Source organism: Pongo pygmaeus, chromosome 2 (assembly GCF_028885625.2).
Source record: "Pongo pygmaeus isolate AG05252 chromosome 2, NHGRI_mPonPyg2-v2.0_pri, whole genome shotgun sequence".
NCBI lineage: Eukaryota > Metazoa > Chordata > Mammalia > Primates > Hominidae > Pongo > Pongo pygmaeus.
The window spans coordinates 137,543,610-137,564,320 of NC_085930.1; the positions used below are offsets into that span (position 1 = coordinate 137,543,610).

General features: G+C 45.0%; 1 protein-coding gene across 3 annotated transcripts in view; it reads left to right on the plus strand.

Moving 5' to 3' along the window:
- The window catches only part of RFTN1 (raftlin, lipid raft linker 1), a 202,431-nt gene that overhangs the window by 126,086 nt on the left and 55,634 nt on the right, over positions 1-20,711 (plus strand). For all 3 annotated transcript variants that reach the window (XM_054483169.2, XM_054483168.2, XM_054483167.2), the window contains exon 5: positions 13,858-14,215. In XM_054483169.2, coding sequence (XP_054339144.1) covers positions 13,858-14,215 — 358 coding nt within the window. The remainder of the gene's footprint in view (positions 1-13,857; positions 14,216-20,711) is intronic.

The following is a 20,711-nucleotide window of genomic DNA, read 5'->3' on the forward strand; positions in this document are numbered from 1 at the left end:
GAATGTGGGCATCATTCTTTATTGCTTTTGAATACTAAAGCATCATCATTAATTCATGTTCTGCACATTTGTAACTTGTGATAAACAAGAACTAAGCCTAAGTTTGCCTACAGGTTTGCTAAACCAATTAATAATGTAAGCCATGCTGCAGGGGCAGTGTTTATTTACCTCAAGGGTACCTGCTTGTTCCAGCAGTTTGGATGCACCATCACAAACTGAGAGGCTAATTACAAATTGCTCTTACCTCTTTATTAAAGCAGATCTCTGAAGGCTCACTCCTTCGGAGCTTTTGTGTTATCATTGTTTACATTTCTGTATATTTGAGTGTGCTGCTAACTGCATCTTTTATAAAGGATTTAGATTTTACACTTTAAAAATCATTGCAGTCTCGTATTTCCTATGGGTATGGATTAGTGACGATTACTGTATTTTAAAAGATGTCTATTGCTGTGTAACAAACCACCCCAAAACATATTGGCTTTAAACAATAGCAGTCATTTATTTTGCTCACAAATCCGCAACTTGGGCAGTGCTTGGCAGAGGCAGCTAATCTCCATTTCACATGGTTATCAACTGGGCTGTTTGGTGGTAGCTGGGGGATCTACTTTCAAGATGGCACACTCATATGGCTGGCAAGTTGGTGTTGGCTATAGGCCTCTCCACAGACTGCTAAGGCTTCCTCAAAACATGGCAGCTAGGTTCTAAGAGCAAGCATCCCAAGAGAAGAAGGTGGAAGTTCATGGAATTTTGATGATTATACCTTGGAGGTCACATAAGGGTCCTTTTCACCTACTCATTGGTTGAGGCCGTCATAAGGACCCATAGTGGTTGAAGTACAGGGGACATGGGTTCCAGCTCTTGATGGAGGAATGACAAGGTTCCAGCAGACCATGTGGAATGAGAGATATTGTTGTAGCCATCTTTGGAAAATACAGTCTGCCACATACATGAATTCTGACATGCTTATGTTCATTTCCGGTTCATTCTTCTACTAGGAGAGAACTTTGAGAATACATAACAAATAAAAATGAAGGCGAGAAGTGGAAATAAATGCAGTATTGAATATAAGGGTTATTGGACATTGAAGATAATCTTTAAATGTATAATTCTCAGTAGTTGTTAATGCAAAGCTGCTCCTTCCCTCCCCCTCAAAAAAACCCATCTCCTATTTGTTACTCAAAGGGATCACATATCTTCATGTGCTCTGAAACTCTCAAATCATTTCCATCTTCCAGAAAAACCATCCCAGGGTTCTCCAGGGTATTTACAAAAGAACAATAAAACATTCATTTTTTTTAGCACATTGTAATGAAAACCATCCCCAAGTACTTAGTTTAACTGCCTTGTTTACCATGGGAGTTTCAAATGTCATTAGGACCCTGTTATATTTTTGTTGGTCTGGAGTCGTGGGAATCACAAAGTATTTTTTAACCAAGGGTTAAAACTAGGATAGCAGTGCTCAATGGCACCATCTCAACATTTCGTTAAAGTGTGTTTCATTAATGCTTTGGAAGCCTATGTAAATCAGAGGATGGTGGGGGAAAAAAAAAGTCACAAATACTGGATGTTAAAGCAGTGTGGTGTGAAGAGAAACATCTGCTCCTGGTTAAATTCTTTAAACTTACGTTCTTTTGACTCACTCATTTAACTGTGGTGCTGAGATTTGAGTTCAATGAAGACTCTAAAGCTGGTTTTCCAGAATGTTCCAGGAAGTCTTAATGAACCCTTGAGTTCTTAACCCCAAGCTTGTAATTCCAAGGTCACTGGTATTACCAAAGTATAAAACTAGGGTTGTCAACCTCAGCAACTCCAAAAAACTGTTTTTTTGTTTTTTGGAACCTACATTGCCTCATCTTAGTGCCTTTGTGAAACAAGGCCCATGGATATGCCTGATTATGAGGCATTTTTTACCTTGATAAGAAGTAGTGATATTAACAAATTGCTTATTGCTGCTGCTTTTCTTTTTCCTGAGGGGAAGATTGACTTGGTTTCTTAAGAGATGGACTGAAAACCCAAGAACTGCACATTTTAACATCAATGCTTTCTTGAGACATGTCTCTGGACCTGCAACCCCCTTAATGTCTCTAGGCCTCAGTTTTCTTCACTGTTAAGATGATAGGAGTAGCAAATGATGTGCAAGTTTTCTGAATCTCAAATGAATATATTTTTAAAACATTATTGGTCCCAGATGGATATTTCCTGAAATTGTAGACTCAGATGTTTCCACTTGGAGGTAACCTCAGATACTGCAAATTTAATCTCATACCTATTCATTCCTTTAATAAATGCCCACGGAATACTTACTGTGTACCAGGAACAGTTCCAGATGCTGAGGACAAAGCAGGAGGCAAAATAGACAAACTGCCTGTCCTCATAGAGCTCTCATCCAGGTAGGAAAACCAGTTGTAGGGAGATGGAGTGGGGAACAGCACCCCAAACAGAGGGATCTGCAAAGTGCTGAGGCCCCCTGATGGGAACAAATCTTGGGGTGGGGGGGAAACAATGACAAGGTGTCAGGAGTTTGGGATGTGGCCTGAGAGGGGGCAAGACCCGTTTCAGGGGCAGGGCAAGGGTTGGGAATCTTATTCTAAATGGGACATCGTTGGAGAGTTAAAACGAGCAGCCTTAACTGGCTCACATCTTTCAGATACCAGCCTGGCTGCTGTGAGGGCTATATATAGGCCAGCATGCAGGAAGAAAACCAGCAGAAAGGTGGTGGTGAGGCCAGGGAAGAGCATCTCCAGGAGGAGGGAATGCATGAGCTACCAAAGAGGATGGGGTGGTGAGGGCTGAAAAGCCTGTGGGATTTGGCGTCATGGAGGTCACAGGAGGGCTGTGGGGAGCTGCCCATGAGGAGGTAGTGCAGAAGCTAGAGAGTGAGTGGAGGTGGAGTCGGTGAGGCAGGGGTGGGTGGACAAGGCTTACTTCTATTGTTGGTTGGATTCTTTCGTCTTATTCTTCTTTTAAAAAAAGAACTTGAATTTAGTTGTATGCTGAGTGGAAGGAGCCAGGAGAGAGAGAAAGAGAGAGAGAGAGAGAGAGAAATTGATGATATAGAAGAGAGAAGTGGTCCTAAGTAGAGCTGGGTCTTCCAGGGTGCCAGAAAACATGAGCTCCATGGCCTGGGTTTTGCCTTAACCGGGCCCCACTGACTCTGGGGACAAAGAGTGGAGGGCCAGAAGACATGGGGATGGGCTTCTCAGCTTCTGACCTCGATTTTGTCTTTAAGTCATCTCTGGAGAATGGTGGGAAAGTGGGGAGAGGGTGGGGCCCAGGAGAGGGGAGAAAGCCCTGGGGAAGCACAAGACAGCTGACCAGGGAGGAAGGGAGCCACTGCGGGGTGGCCGTGTGGCCTCGGCCTTGGCGGGAGAGCTTGAGCCCTCCTCCTTGTGGCCCTGGGTGGATTGGATGGATGCGACATTTGTGGCATGTGTCAGACAGAGAAAGCCAAGGATATAATAGCAGGAGAGTGATGATATAATAGCAGGAGAGTGGGTCATGTGCTGGACAGGGAAGGAGGAGAAGGAACACTCATCTGTGTGCCTCTTAAAGCAGCTTTCTGGGTCTTCACTGCTGGTCACATTGAACCAGGTGACCATATGTCCCAGCTTGTTCAGACAATCCCAGTTCATGCCTGTCATCTGAGCATAATTATTATTTCACTTTTTGCTTCAGTTGTTTGACAAATCAGCATCCCATGGTGTATCACAGACTGCTGCCTCTACTTTTCGTCTCCCGTGGACTTCTCACATCCTTTCCCATAGCAAGTGTAGGCTCTTATGACCTTTCCCATGAGCTCTGCAGTTACTTCCAGGCCCCAGCCATGTCCCTTGCCTCCTGTCTCCTCACTCTGTTACCAACCCCCACCTCGATCCATACCACATCCTGTGGGCAGATTTATTTTCCTTAGGACAGGCCTGATCATGTCACTTTGCTCAGAAGTCATGATGGCATCTCATTGCCTTCAGAATAAAAAGTCCAGACTCTAAAGATGCAAGACTCTGCAATCTAGCCCTGGTATTTCCCAGTACAGCTTAGAGTGTAGGAACATTGTGAATACAGCGCTGAGCAGCGTAACAGGTAGCAACGTGGGCTCTGGAGCCAGCTGCCTAGGTTTGAATCCTACTTGCCCTTTACTAGTTGTCTGTCCTTGGGGAAGTTGCCCAATATCTCTGTGCCTCAGTTCTCTAATCTGTAAGACAGGGATGAAAAATAATATCTATTGTTATAAGGATTAAATGAGTTAATCCACGTACAGCCTTTTAAACAGTGTTGGTCATACAGTAAGCTCTCAGTAAATTGTGATTACAGATTTTCAGCTCAAGCACACTGAACATTTGCTCTTCCTTGCATAACTTCTGAGGCTTTCTTGCCTCTTCACTTTTGCTAGCCCTGCTTCTCATAGGAATCCTTCTCCCAAATCATTTCTGTATGCACAGATTTTACCTGTGGGTAAGGTTAAATCCATGGTTACCAATAATGGGTTTTGGCAGCCACAGAACTAACAGACTGGGAAGGCTGGCATGCATTCTTTGACTCCCACAGGACTATGATGAAAGTCTCTTTAAATGCTTTGCTAACATAATGTTTTGAAGTTTGATTTATCAATTTCCTTGTGGGTGTGCAGCACTATTTAATGGAAGCCTGGGGGTCTTGCAGCCTTGGAAGGGGGCAGCAGATTCTCCAGCCAGTTCTTTTCCTCAGTGGTCCTACTTGGATGATGGCAGTTCTCAAGGGCCAAGGTCGTCTTTGCTCCAGAATCCTGTTCTGAGTGCAGACAACCACACATGTGTTGAATTCTGCTGATGGGCATACACTGAGGGAGATTGGGATGCTCTGGGCCAAGGAAAATCTGCCGGAGGTGACTCCTGACTACTCCAGCATGTTGACTCTTTGACTGTGCCCTCCTGGTCAGGGCATGCATCTACTATGACAAACTACTCTGTGCAGTGGAATGGCTGGGGGTTGCTTGATGATTCCAAAAAGTGCTCTTAATAAACAACGTTGAGCAGACTGGAAGGAGATATGCAAAGATATCCTCTGTAAAGTAGAAGAATGCTGTGTCTATGCATACAAATAACCTAGAGCACTGACACCGAAACCATTTTGACTAAAACAGATGTGGACTTACTTGCTTAGTTTTGTTTGGCATAAATATCAGTTGCCTTATATCCTCTTCTTCATTTTAGTATGTGTAAGTCATGAGCAAATTTCAGATTTTATTTCATACCAGGTGATATATATATGTGATAGATATTTAAATATTTATTTTTTTCTGCCCTGAAATTCTTCTTTTGAGAGCTTCTTTGTTCCTGCAATCCAATTAGATGATTTCCAAGGGAGCCACCATGTACCCTAGTCAAAGCCAGTTGGTCCAGAAGTGGACATCTGACCTAAGCTGGGCCAATCAGAGCCCTTCCCTGGGATCTTTTGCTTTGGGTAACCAGGAAGTTTAGACATTCTACCGCCAGTGATTAAGCTGTTAGCAGGAAAACTCAGAAGGTGGCAATAGACATATTTTCTGCTACTAGAAAAAATTAGTCCTAGATAAGAAAGAAGAATGATGCCAACAGATAAAAGTAGGAATGAAATTTGGAGCAAGTGTGCTAAGGGTTCCAGGTCTTCTTAAGTCCAGCTCTGGCCTCACTGTGCTGACCATTTAACTGTTCTTGGAGAGACCATTGAGTTGTTCCTCACAGGCAGGACCTTCCTTGTTCACTTCCCATTTGTATCTGTGATTTAGAGTTTTGACACTGGATTGGAACCTCCTGGTGGACTGGGTTTCAGGGAGCACTAAAAGCCATCTGAAGATCTGTGGGGGATGGGGCTTTACTGACACCTCTCAGTCCTACCAATCCCTAACTCCCATGCACTTCATTTTCCATGAATGGTGAAATTATAGGCACAGTCTCAGTGAAAGAACTGAGTCCATTAACACAGATAATGCAGGCAAATGAAACTCCTTTGATCAGAAGTCCCTGTCCTGAACAGAGCTACCAAAGGATGAATTTGTTCTCTGCTTCTACTAGAACGCTGGGTCCCACCTCTTTCTTTTGTTTTTTTAGGAGAGTACAGTTTGCTGAGTTCTTACAGTATTTCTCAAGCTTCCCTCTAATCACCCCTAGTAGCAGAGGAGAATCAACGGATACCTCTTCTCCTCAACTCAGCCCTGCCAGGGATCTGAGGACAAGCTGTGGTTCCTCAAACTGTGTATAAACAGTTCAAGAAGGATGGAATAAAACTCCTCAGAGTCCCTCAGTTACCCCTTGAGTAAGACTAACACACATTAAATTCAAGAGGGAAGGGATAGTGCCTGTTTAACTCACTGCTATTTGCCCAGAACCTAGTGCCCAGCATACAATTGGTATTCAGTAAGTAGTTATGGAATGAATAAATGAATATTAGTATCTTCATTTTATAGATGAAGAAACTGAAGCTGAAATAAATCAACTGATTTGACCAATAATGTAACTACTGAGTAACAGAGCCAGGTCCAAAGCTTTAAGCCTTCAAACTCTTTGTCCAAGGGCGGATTCTAAGACCTCTCAGACACTAAAAGAGAAAACCACAATAGCAGAAAGTTTACATGATCTTTCCTTGTGGCCCCAAAACAGAGCTAAACATCCAGCAGCACCTGGCAAAGCTTCCAGTTTCTGCAACTAAGTGTTAACATGTCAAAACTAAAGGCAGCTTCAGACGTGAGCTCAAACCCGTGTTATTTTTGAGCCTCCCTTTTCAGAAAGCTGTACAAGAGTGAAGGTGACAAGATGGGAAGGGTTGTGTGTGTCTGATATAATATTCACTGTGAAGACTCATGTGTAACCGCAACCCAGAATGGCATTTTTGTACCTGTTCTTGACATCTAGGGCATGCCTCTGCTGTGGGCTCCCTGGTGTGCTGTGCTATGTTGTCACGGATCGGGGGCATGTGAGTTATGAGGGAGGGCCGGAGTGGGCAGTGGTCTGATCTAGGGTATATAAGTATGTGGATGTGAGTCTTGGATTTACCCCATATTATATGCCTCAGAAATCACTGTAAAAACTCTATTATTCAGTATTTTATGTGATTTATTATGCTCTATAGCAGAGCTACCCAATAGAACTTTCTATGATGATGGATATGTTCTACATCTGCACTGTCCATGGGGTCATCACTAGCCACAAGTGGCTGGTGGGTGCTTGAAATGTGACTCATGTGACTAAGGAGAGGAATATTTAAATTTTATTTTATTTGAATTAATTTAAATAGCCACATGTGGCTAGTGGCTACCTATTGGACAGTACAGCGCTCTATTTTTTTTAGCAGTAAGTTTCTGATTCCCAGCATTAATTAGCTCATTAGTTACAGGCATTTCATTAAGTTTATTATATAACTTGTAGAAAATAAATCCATCAGTTATAGATATAACCTCCCTTACCTGGTGTGTAGCAGTTCTCCTCAAAACACAATGGGGGAAATTTCCTTTACCTGGGCAACAGTGATGGCTGAAAGCCTCCCTGCCACACTTAAGCCTCTCATGTAGGACCTGGAATCGATACCAGATGAAGCCCTAGGTGTCTTGTTTCGTCTGGGGCTCACTGTCATTTAGGAGCCTGTACCCAACTTTTATTTCATGCCTAGTCGGGTTTAGATTTAGAGACCTCCATCAACTTGCCCTGTGCTATCTTATTTTCCCCTACCTCCTGGTGGGGAGAGAGAAAATTGATTATTTTAAGGAACTGGCTCATGTGATTGTGGGGGCCAACAAGTCCGACATCTGCAGGGCAGTCCAGCAGACTGGACATTGAGGTAAAGACTGGTGTTGCAGTCTTTGAGTTTGAAGGGGGAAAACCCAGGGAGAATTTCTGTGTTGCAGTCCAGAGGCAGAATTCTTTTTCCTTTGGGAAATCTCAGTCTTTGCTCTTAAAGCCTTCACCTGATTAGATGAGACCCACCTAATAATGGAGGAATCCACTTTACCGAAAGTCAACTGATAGTAAATGTTAATCACACATTTAAAAAATACCTTTACAGCAACATCTAGACTAGTGTTTCACCAAACAATTGGTCACCATAGTTCAGTCAGGTGGACATAAAATTAACTGTGACACCATCCTCCTTAGAGTCAGACAAAACAGTCTTGGAAGTGTCTCTGACTCTTTACGCATGCTATCTACTACAGGCGTGGGCACTCCAATCCCTACTGACCTGTGAGCAGGAGGCTTTTCTCTTCCTATGTTCCATATAGCCTTCATTTTTACTAAATCCAACCTGTGTCTCACTTCTTTCTGATTTCTCACCCCGATTGATACACGTACTCTAAAGCACAAATACGCATATTCGCATGCACATACAGTATATATCGCACTCATCATTAGCAACATGGTATTCATTTTGGACGTAGAAACAGACAATCCATCCTAGAAATCTAATGTCATATTGTTATTTTTAATAAAAATGATTCCTCAAATATATAACCAAAGTTTTTTTTTTTAGAATGAGTTGTGACTTTTTATATAACTAAATTTTTTAAAAAAGAAATATTTTTTACATCATGATTCCTGATTATAGTTACAGTGGAGCATGTCCTTAGTTATTACAGAGCAACTGAGTGAAGCTGTGGATTAGTCAAAACAGCCACGTTTAATTTTCAGTGCCTAAACCAGAAATTGTTACTCCTTTAAGTATTTGGGGCAGGTGGGTTCTTACAGGCAGCAGAAATGAGAAGAAGGTGGGTGAGGGTGTATATCAGTTTAAACAGGCATCCACCTGGACATCCTGGCACAGGTCAGATTATCTGAAGTGGAAAGAGTGGTATCATTGAAGAGGCATCAGGTGGCTTAGGATACTCAGAGTGAAAGCCAGGCACGGCTTTGGGTAGCTCTGTGAGGTTTGACCAGTCACAGAATGTCTTAAGCAGTTTTCTCTTCTGTAAGTTATGATTTTGAGGCCTAAAGGAATGCATGTGAAAGTTCTTTGTAGAAGAGTTGTGCAATGTTAATAGTTGCTGTTCCCTGTAATCGCTGTTGTTAGAGATGTTGTGGGCATGTGTGGGAGTCTGTGGGGAGCTCCATGGCTGAGGTGACCTGGCTCCTCATGATCTGTTCTTCCATGTTGATTTGGTTCCATGCTCATGAAGACCCTGGCATAGCCTGAGGTCATGGTGATGTCCACCTACAGATGATGAGGGCTTGAAGTAAAGTGAGCTTGGATGGTCACTTTATGGAGAATGAGGAAGTAATTCCAGAAACATTGGGGGATAAATGTGGTAGGGTGTGGTGAACAGATACACAGGATTAGAAACAGGGAAGAAGATACTGTGATTCCAGCTGGAGAGACCAGATCAACAGTGGACCTGTCAGCTGTGATCGTCTACTGTGTCGGTCTGAACTTCCAAGGAAAGCCAGGGCTAGGGGTTCACATTTAGGAATAATGAACATCCGATTTGTAGCTAAACCCATGTGAGTGGAGGAAGTCACCAAGGGGAGTGTAGAGTGGAGGAGAGCTGGTAGCCAGGGATGAACCCTGATGAATACATCGCATGCCCACCACCATGATGAATGTGAGACTGGCTCAGTGAAGGTTATAAATGCAAGAATGAGAAGCAGGATTTAATTTAGCCATAAGTACACAGTCAAATGACTTTCTGAAAAAGAGGAAAGTGTCTATACTAGGGTAAGACAGAACCATAAGAGTCATGACCCCTAGGTCTAGCCAAATATTGATCTTCATAAAATCTAAATGTGGTCGTCTAGTTAAAAAGGACTACTCACCCTTTCTGGTAAACAATTTGGCAGCCTCTGCCAAGCCTTTGAAAAGTTAATATCCCTTCATTCATTAATTCCACTTCCAGGAATCTATTTGAAGGAAATAAGCAGAGCTACAAATATGCTTCCTCTTCTTGGGGGTGTGAATTTCCCTGGAACGCATAGGGTAAGGGCAGCATTTAACTTTGACATCTTTTTAAAGTTTGGATCCTAGGTAGCACTATGGTATAAGGTACAAAATTTGTGCTGAAGTTGAAGGTAAAAGATGAGCATTCGAAGAAATCTTGCAGTTTTCCCTCAGACTCCCATTCTCCTCTGCTCTTGAGGTTATGACTGTGGTGGGAGAGTCAGATATGCTGGCCTGCAGGGTGAACTCAGAGCCTTTGCGGGCATGGATCCAAGGCCATATGTGATCCGGTCCTTGTCATGTCTTGTCAAGCCTCATTTCTGGGCTCCTCTTGGTTTCTCATGTCATGTTCCAGAAATATTTCTAGAAATTTCCTCAACACACCAGGCTGTTGCATACTGTCACGCTTTTGCCCATCATGATCCTTCCTTGCCTTTACATGGATTGCCCTCTCCTTTTCCTTTACATATCTGGTGAACTCTTATTCATCCTTCAAAGCCTTCTGCAGAGTAGGTCCCAAATAGGTTTTGTCTAGCATGACATTTTGGGGAAAAAAAAATGGATTTGAATACTTTAAGGTGAGGTATACATGCTCCAGTTCTGCCACATTTCTTACTTTTCCTTTTGTGTTACACCACGTCATTTGTTACATCCCTGATCTACTCTGAGAAACTTTTCTCAACCTCCCCTTCAGGCAGAAATAATCACCATTGTCACTGTCATGTCTATGCCTTCACATCCATTACTATATTATTCTCTATGAGGAATTTTTACAATATTTACTTTTTCAATTCTAAAAGTAACATCCATGCCCCTTAAGTAAATTTTGAAAATTACACAGTAATAGAAAAAAATCACTTATAGCCCCACTCCCCAAATACAGTGCTGTTTTCATTTTGGTGACTGTTTTTATGTGTAGTTTATGTATGTGTATTACATAGTTGTCATAATAAAGTCTATGAAGTTTAGAATCGTGACTTTTTATATGTCATTATAAGCATTAATTGTTCCATGATAGTGTAATTATTTTTAAACTCTGTTTGCAATAATTCGCCAAATCTTCTTGAGAGTTGGGGATCCTATTTTACATTCCTGGTACCTAAGCACTGTGTTGGTCTGGACCAGTGTAGGGGCTTATTAACTATTTGTTGAATTCTACAGCTGAAAAATTAATGTCTCCATCCCTACCTTCAAGGAGCTCATTTTGGGAGAGAAGGCATACATATTCATCCATTATTTAATATATTCATTTATTCAACAGATATTTATTGAGGACCTGCTATATGTCAGACATCATTCTATTACTGGGGATGCAGCAGTGCAAAATACCCCAGCCCTCATGAAATGTTCATTCTAGAGCAGTGATTCTCAAACATCAGGCTGCATTGGAATCACTTGGAGGACTTGTTAAGACAGATTACTGGATCCCACCCTCAGAGTTTCTGACTCAGTAGGTCTATGGTGGGGCCTGAGAATTTGCATTTCCAACAGGTTCCCAGGGGATGCTGATGCTCTGGTCTGGGGCCCACACTTTGAGAACCCCTGGCCTAGAGGATAAATTTGCAGTACAAGATGGCAAAGGAATATGGTTGTCCGGTTTGTTGTGGGAGAAGAGCAGATGTCTGTGTCCAAGCCTCTCCAATTCCTCCAGTCCCAGTGAGGAAGGGGGGAGGGCTAGGATAATGCCCTGTGTCTGGAGTTCTCGCCTCTTCACTCTAGATGACAGCAGTCTTTGCAGGGCCGCAGAAGCCCAGGACTGATAAGGAGAGAGGTTAGAGATACTGTCTTTGTGTCCCATCCTTTGGCGCACTTGCCATATGTAATGTCTAAACTAAGTTTCAGTGCAACTGCAAAATAAGTGTGTTTTCACTCATTTTATACATGAGAAAACTGAGGCACAGAAAGTTTATATAATCTACTCTGGTTCCTCAAGATGGTGAGTCACATATCTGGGGCTCCACATCAGGCCTTTCCAAAAGCCTTTAAACTTCATGCTATTTCCATGACTCTAGTTGAGACTGGCCTATGGTTGAGCCCTCCATGGAAGCAGTTATTAAAATGCTTCAGAAGTCATAGCTGTTTCCTCTGCAGTAAGAGAGTAGTAGCAGAAGCTAGTGCAGGTGTCTCCTCATTTCATTTGAGGGCTGTAAAACCCATTGCCTTTCTTTTTTGGCATATGTTGCCAGAAAGCTCAGAAGTATGCTTTGCATGCAGTGGCTTTCCTCAGCCTCCAAAGTTCTTTGGTATAATTATTTCCCTGCTATTTTCTTTTAAAATTTGTGTTGCTGTGCCTTCTTTTAGGAGCTTTATAGAATAATTTTTAAAATAGGTGGATATCATAGATTAATGAGGGAAACAATTTTCAGATTTTTTTGTGTTTTGTTTTTTTCACTTTTGAAGAGTGGATTGAGCCAACTCTGGGCATATGAGGGGACACATACATGCCCATAGACATGTATGTAGTTGATGCTTTGACATGTGTCCACTGAGTCTTGTGATTAAAAGAATGAACTTTGGCCCAGGCCAGACCTGGTTTTGCACTCTGGCTACTCACTGCTTGTTTTATGACTTTAATGTCTCTGGGCTCCAGTGTCCTCATCTGAAATGGAGACAATGATACCATGCAGCGTCACTGAAGGATGAAACGTTTTGTTGTAATTTATGTAAAATGCCTAGCTCAATGCCTAGACATAGTAGGTCTACAATAGACAGTAATTACTACTATTCTTATTCTATGTCTAGCACAGGCTAGGATTTAAAGGCCGGACTGCACATTTGCAACTGCAGTTTTCCAGGTTGTGCAGTGTGGAACAAAAATGACTTTCCATTTAATGTCAGGGTGGTTCTTCTGAGGAGAGCTGTCAGGTCAGCTTCTACTTTAGAGAGAATACCTCTATGCTGGCGAAACTGACTCTCAAACGAGGGTAGATTATCATTGCAGAGGCCTCAAGATTTTCTGAGGTCATCTGCTTAGGGCTTGGTGACTAAGACTTAGACAGCTCGGAGGTCTGCACCGCCTTATTTATTTGTAAAATGACTTAAGCATCCTTGCCTGGAAAGTCCCCTAAAGCCTACCTTCTGGCTTTGGCCGGCTCTTGCTTTATTTTATTAGGTTATTATTTTCAATTTTTCTTTCAAACTTATGACTTACATTCAACCCAATTGCCTTGGGCTATTGTTTAGGGAGAGGGAGAGTTCAAGTACCTTGGTACTCCAGGTGGGTGTTCATCCCCCATCCCGTTGGTACAGGGAGTGAGAAGGAATCATCACCTCGCTGCTGGATGGTGTGGACCAGGACTTGGAGAGCCAAGAGTCAGTCTGTGGCTGTGGGCTGGGCATGATCTGTGGGCTCCTTTGACCTTCCCTAAGCCTGAGAGCAGCAGGGAGCAAGGTGTCCGTCCGATGATACATCTCGGGGAGGATGTGCCCACAGCCTTGGCACAGGGGTGATTTTCCCACCTCTGCCCTTCTCTGCCAAAACTATTGTCCAAAAAGGAAGCTCTTTGGGCCATAAAATGCCATCTGTTGTTTGTATATGGTTATATAGACAAGCTGTAGTTATACAGTAGCCTGATGGGCAGGAAGTCAGTGATTCATCCGAAAAAAAGTGACCAAAAAAACCAAACTCTTAACAAAACAAACTTCCTCCTTCAAACTCTTTGTTTAGAGCTTTTTCCAGCCTCTTTAAAAAATGTTAATAAGGACTAACGCAGTGTTTCAAAGTGGTGATTTCAACTCTTCAGAGCCAAATGCTTTATTTTTCCATCAGACAATACAGTTAAAACAAACAAAAAAAACTGTCTTCTTCAGACTAGGGTATGGGGGCAGGTGCCCCTGAGGACATGGGGCTCCCGCCAGCTTGGAATTCTTCCCGTGCACCTGAAATAGCCTCGCAGGCCTCGGGGAGGCGCTTTGCACGCTGCACATGTCCCTTTGATAGACCATTCCATTCACTTGGTTCCCTTCCTTTTGTTTGCCTCACAGATCCAGGAGGCTGCAAGCCAGGGCCTGAAATTCGTTGGTGTTATACCTCAGTACCATTCCTCTGTGAACTCGGCAGGCAGCAGTGCTCCAGTGTCTACTGCCAATAGCACCGAGGATGCCAGAGATGCAAAAAACGCACGTGGGGATCACGCGTCACTGGAGAATGAGAAACCGGGTGGGAGAAACCAAAGCCCAGAGCCTGGCTCAGGCCCCAGAGGGGAGGTGCCCATCGCCAAGCAGCCCAGCTCACCCTCCGGAGAGGAAGATGGTGGAGAACTTTCACCACAGGGAGTGAGCAAGACACTGGATGGACCGGAGAGCGACCCCTTGGAGGTGCATGAGGAGCCACTCTCAGGGAGTAAGTATGTCAGCAATGGGAGTTTTGACCCGCTTAAAGAGCAGCTAACAGCTTTTCATTAATCCCCATGGTACCTCAGAGAAAAAGGAATGGAATTTAGAGTGTAGAGACAGCAGTCCATCAAACAGGAGAAACTTTATCAAGCAGTTATCTGTGCCACCTGATTGTTTACTTACTGAAGTTATGACTTCTGGGGAGTACAGAACCACGTGAAATAGACTTGCAGTTTGCTCCAAAATGTCACGTTTGAAGTGGATTCTAGACTGTGAGTTCTTTTATCTCCTGTGCTCTCGAAATTGCCCTTGAATTATCCAGCTTTCACACAGGAAGTGTCAGCCTGCCAGGCACCAATGAAAACCTACATACCACCTGTTAAAATACCTGCCTAAAGCAAGACATTTTACAGCTGAGCAAACTGGGGTTGAGAGAGGAAATTTGTTGCCCAGTCTGGAAATAGGCAGTTCGGGCATATGAACCCAGGTGGACTTACCCACCATCCCTTCACACCTCTCTGCTTGGTCTTTCCTGTGTGATAGACTAACAAGATTTACCGAGGCCCTTAACAAGATTTACAGGGAGCAAAGTTTCCCTCCATTTCTCTGTATTTCCTTTTTCTCTACTTTCTTCAGGAAATCGACCATCCATATTTCCCCCTTTCTCCAGGAAATCTAGCATCCAGTCATTTCCTGAGAGCAAGGTACTTACATGAGCCATATAAGTACGAACAAGTCTGAAAACTAACAGAAGACCCCCAGGGCTTAGGAGGGCTTTCTGTTTAGGCCTTTCTGGATGATCTCCCTGGTTAATATTGTTATTATCATTTATTTACTAATTCTTGAAATTAGCCTCTTACAAGTGATAACAGGTGGTGCTTCAAGAAGGGAAAACAAGGAGAAACCGTTTCTTTTGTTACATCAGAACTTCTTGAGAAGAAAATTATGGGATGGTTAATTCCAGGGGCTTATTTGCAAAGTTGATTTAGAGGGAGCTATTGGAGCTGCCTCAGTTCTGTGATGTAGTAAGACTATTGTTTAATCAAGGCATTGAGACTTCTTAATATGCACTGAAGTAGAGCCCTTCATCTGTGTGATTTTTCACTGTTTGAGGCACATGCCTGCTGCCCTCATGAAGTAGCTGAGCATGCATTTAAGCCCAGTGTGTCCTTGTCATGAACGCCCAGGTCTTAGTCCAGAAACCTCCATCTTCTCATGGAGGTTGGGCTGGATGTGTGTGCTCTGAATCCTGGGCAGGAAGATGGACCTCATTGGAGTCCTTCTGTACAGTCCAGGACTGTGGGAGGGCGAGGGTCAGGCCAGGCAGAGGCCCCCAGGAGAAACGGCAGGAGTGACGGAGAGGTGAGGAGCATGGTGCTCAAGAATCTAGAGTCTGTTTACATTCTGGCCTGCCTTCTGTGCCTCAGTTTCTCACCCTGTCAAACAGGGATAGAACGATAGTTTCTCATGGAAAGGTTAAAGATGTACATTTAAAGCACTCGGCACTGTTTGACTCATGAGTATGAGCTGCTATTATTGGGGTACAGCCTCAGTCCTGACGCTCGACCTCACCTCTCATGGAATCCTGGCTTTGAGAAAGGAGGCAGTTACTATTGAGGTTTCCTCAGTAGTTTTCAGATCCTTCCTGTGTTCCAGAGCCCACCTTCCTCTGATACTCCTTCCAGACTTTCTGCCTCCTGTGAGAGGATTATTCACTGGGGAAACTTGTCCTAGAAACCTCCGCAGGTGTCCAGGACCTTCTTGCTACCCCGTGGCCACTCACCTCCCTCACCCAGAATCTCCCCTGATGGCTGAACACAGAAAAATCGACACCCAAAGCATCTTGGCCCCTATCCCATCACCCAAGTCCCTGTTCTCTCCTGGAGAAACAGACCTTGCTAGGGAGGAATGGGTGAATGCGTGTGTTTCTGGAGGTGGTCAGCCTACCAGTGGATGAGAATTTCAGCTCTGCAGGGGTAGGACAGGAGGAGGGATTAAAGCCTCCTTCTAGCCCAGTCTCCCTAGGCAGGTAAACACTGCCTGTCTCTACACATAAAGCAGTCCCTTTATCTCTCTGCTCAGGCTGCGAATCTCTGAGATTTAGGCAGCTCACTGTTATCCCTTTTTCCTCCTTTGGTGGAATAGATGAGCTTTTGGGTTTTTCATACAGGGATCATTTCACATATAAGCCTTTCAGTGGTCACGATGGCAGTCACCCTCCAAGTGCCCTATTCTGTGTCTTTCTTGTGTCATCTCAGTTACTCCTCACAACAGCTTTATGGCAGAAGATGCTATTACTAGGCCATTTTACAAATAGGGAGCGTCACCTTTTATACCCCCATACAGTTAAATTTCTTTATCACAGCTTGAGTATTTGGCCTCCCTGAAGGCTGAATGTCCAGGGACCCTGTCCTCATTGGTTGTGACCCTCACCTGACCCCCGGCCTCTCTCCTAATCTTTCTCCTAGGAAGTCCACTCACCGTCACTCCCCAAAAGACACACACAGGCCCCCCCTCCAGGCACCCCTCCCCACTGCCTGCTCAGCTCCCAGCTTGCCTTCTCTCAGGGCCCCCTAAGGAGGGTGAAGTGTTTTTACTCCTCTTCTGCCAGGTGGGCTTAAATAGGCAATCACAGCAAGACAATTAAAAAAAACCCAGAGGGAGTCTCCCTCCTCTTCCCTCCTTCTCCTCAGTTAATTTATTTCCTTTATAGGAGGCCTTGGGGAGAGGAATCTAGGCAATGCCTGCTCAGACAGGACTTTCCAGTGGATTCTCCATGTGGAAGCAGGGGCAGGTCGTCCCTCCCCATCTCTGTGGGCTCGGTGCAGCCGTCATGCCTCCTTGCCCCTGCAGGTTCTCGGGGAGGCCCACCGTGGGTTCCTCTTCCTGCTTGCTGACTTATTTCCTGGTTTGGGGGAATTTCCTTTTGGTTGGAGGTCCATGCTGTGCCGTGATCACCTGAGCCTGTGCAGGGACAGCCTCAGCATCTCCGTTGCCACAACTTCCATCAGAGAAACCAGGAGGCTAGACAGGTTCACGAAAATTCTAATCATTCTCACCGTCACCAAAATAATAAGTCTTCCAAGCACTGCCCTTCCTACCCTGCACCTTCTCACTTAAAATGCTTAGAAATGTCAGCCAGAAACCCAAGCCTGTGATGCCAATCATGTTTCTGGCTGAGAGGATTTTATTCAGTAGCCGTCCCTGGCTGCCAGCTCATTGTGAATGGCCAAAACCTGGGGGTTGGGCTTTCCTGATGTGAGGGCTCCTTCCCTCCCAACTCCCTCGGGATAGTTGGACCCCATGATGCGGCCCCCTCCCAGATCTGCCACCTGCCGCCATCTTTCTGGCCTTTTACTCAGTCCATTAACAAACAGCTATTGAGCTCCCACCCGCGGTCGTCAGCCCCTGCCTTCTGTGTCCTGATGAAATTAGCCTCTTGTTAGATTTGGGAAAGAGCCCAGGGTTTGGGGTTTGAAAGACTCTTGGCTGTGCCACTTACTGGCTTGTGATTTCTGGGGGATCCACTTAGCACTTCTGGGCACAGAACCAGTGCCACCCCCTCTCATCAAGGTTGGGAGAGTCACATGAGATGGTGAAGATGAAAGGCCCTTGTAAATATGGGACACATGCCTGTGGCTGCTGTCATCCTTACAGGTGGATTCCCGTGGATTGTTGTGCATGCAGCAGCGGTCCCTGCACTTTGCCTTTCCTGCTGCCCTGGCAAGCAGGCCTCACTATTAGTACCTGCTATTAGTACCCAGGCCTTAGCGAAGCTTGAGCAGCCTTGCCCAGATTTAGGCATCTGGATGGAGCAGCCTGGGGCCCTTCTACCCTCCTGCCCTGCCTCGCCACCACGCTGCCCACTGCCTCCCTTCCCAATGCAAACCTTTCTGCTTAGTCCCTTCTGCCCATGACCTCAGCAGCCTGTAGTCCCCACCCAGCTTGGACTGCCCAGCCAAGTGTGATGCCCACTTGTTCCTTCCAGTGCAGCTAAGGACCAGCTGCCTCCTCCCACATCTAGCCCTTGGAGCCCCAGATTTTCACCCAGGTTCTAAACTCTTTCTTCTCTCCAGACCAGAGGTCTCCTGGGACAGCAGGGCCCAGCCAGTCCCCCGCTTACCCTCAAGACCTGGGCTCTCTGGGGCCCCAACTGCAGGCAAACTGCAGCCTTCCATCCTGTGCCAGAGTCCCCACGCCCAGGCCCAGACCTCAGGGCTGGACAGCTGCCTGTTTCCTCCCCACTCCCTAGTAGCCTGGCAAGGCCTGAATGAACCAGGCTCCCAGGCTGGCAGGACTCAGCCACCCCCACCCTTGGGCCCCATGCCCCCTTAACCTGCCCTCACTTTCTCCTCTGGTTGCCTTAGGTCAATACAGTGAACACGTGTAACAGGAGGGATCTAAATGAGACAAGGTGGGAGAAAGGGAGAGACGAGAAGACAGTCCCAATGCTCCTTGGGTGCTCTGCCAGTAGAGTCCTTCAGCCACTCCCAGAACATTCTCAAAAACAAGGCCTTCCCTATCCCTTTGGGACTTACTGTCCCATGTCTGGAAAAATCTTCCAGCTGGGGTCATGGCAGAGTCACAGAGCAGCTGAGAAAATGTAAACAAATGTGGGGCTTCTTTTTGGAATCTTTGGTGCTTGCTCACGTGAGGATGTGTGTTGGAGAATCAGAATATTAAAACATCAAAGGACATCACTTTTGGACAGTTCTCTTGGCTGGTTTTCATGTGGGTAGAGAAAGGACTGGGGCCAAGGAGATGATGGGGCAGAGGTTACAAGGGTTACGCATCTGCAATCAGGTTTCTCCCAATATTTCATTGCTGCTGATGCTTTGGAGGCTCTTCGTTCCAACACTGTTTCCTTTTCCTGAGAAATTTATTTCTGTCTCTGGCTTCAGTCTGGCCCCCTGGGGAGGATCAAGCCGGGAAAGCTGTCAGCACCGTCTACCTTTTCTGAGGGTCTCTGTCTTCCTCCGCTACACCCCCAGCATTCTCACTTCTCCTTTGGCCTTCCCCTTTTTCTGGTTCATTACGCGTTTGGGAAAGTTATGTTTCTGTCTTGCCATTGAGTGGGAGTTCCTTCTGTGTGATCAAGTGTTACCATGTAGTTTTGGACTTTGGCCACTTCCAAATTCCCCACCTACTTCTCCCACACAGAGGCTGTGATTTTTTTCTTCTTCTTCTTCTTCTTAATTTGTATTTGTGCTTGACTGTAGCAGGCTGTAGCGAGTGGTGCTATGGCCCATGTTGGGGTCACCTGTAGACAGCTCTGGCCAAGCCCACAGCTTCCTTAGCCTCTCTACCTGCAGACATTCTCGGGAATGGGCCCTGAGGAATTAACGATTCAGGAGTGACCTTCGATTTATGAAGATAAATGTCCTGCCTTCCTTGCCTTTGGTGGGTGAATCTGAGGTGTGTTTTACACAGTGTCTCAGGGTCCTTGTTGGGATTGAGCCCTAGTTGCCCCAGTGGTAACATGCTCTTCAGTGCACTCATTCACTGGCATCATCTCCAGCTCCTCCCTGTTTCCCATTCCTACTCCTTCCCTCTGTTTCCTGGGATCACTTCCCAATAAACTACTTGCACAGGAAAGCTTGCAGGGTCTGCTTTCGAAGGAATCCAAATAAACCCAAGAACTCACTAAAACCTTGCTTATCCTCTTGCCCTCGGTAGCTGCAGCTTTTAATTGAACCCCTGATGCCCAGGACTGGAAAACACCCAATCATCTAGTTCACCTCCTGCCTACCCCAGCCCCAATTTATGGCCGGATTCCCTCCATTACGAACCTCCTCTGTGTCGCTCCATTTCTAAAGTTTGTATTTTGAACTCACAAACTAGTCTAGTGACTGCCAGTTCTATACACCAAGACCTAATTTCTGGTGTGAAAGTACTTCCTGGCTGGAGATGGCTTCCTGAGTAAGCAGGAGGGCTGAGAAAAGCAACTTGGGATGGGGATGATGAACAGGCTAGAATTGGTGTTTAAAATACAGGTGGCCACTTCCAAAGATGGGCACCTTCCTTTCCTAATTGTTCTATTGGACAGAAAGCCTGAAATGGCTGCTGTTCATTCAGGTATTGCTGATGACAAAGTAATATGGCCCAGCGTTGGTCCCTAGAGATCTCTGCTGGTGTTCGCTCAGGTGGGGCTGTGAGAAGACTTTGTGACCTATGTGAGATAATTTTAGATGTTAGATGGATGAACATATTTGGTGTTAATGTGCTTCATCATCACCCCTTGTTTTTGGCAAGTGGTAGTGGACTGCCTTCATAGTCATGAAACAAAGTTTCCTTTTTCTAAAAAAAGTGTTTGTTTAAATAAAGGAAAGTGAGTCAATTAAAAAAATCAACTAGTACTTGGATACCACAAAACATTGTGAGGTACTGAAATCTGAGAAACAGCATCAGAGAATGTGGGTCCAGGTGTCTCATGCAGGGAGCATGAATGTGCTTTGTCCTTCTTGCTAATGTCAACCATTGTTTATGACCTTTAAATTCTTGTT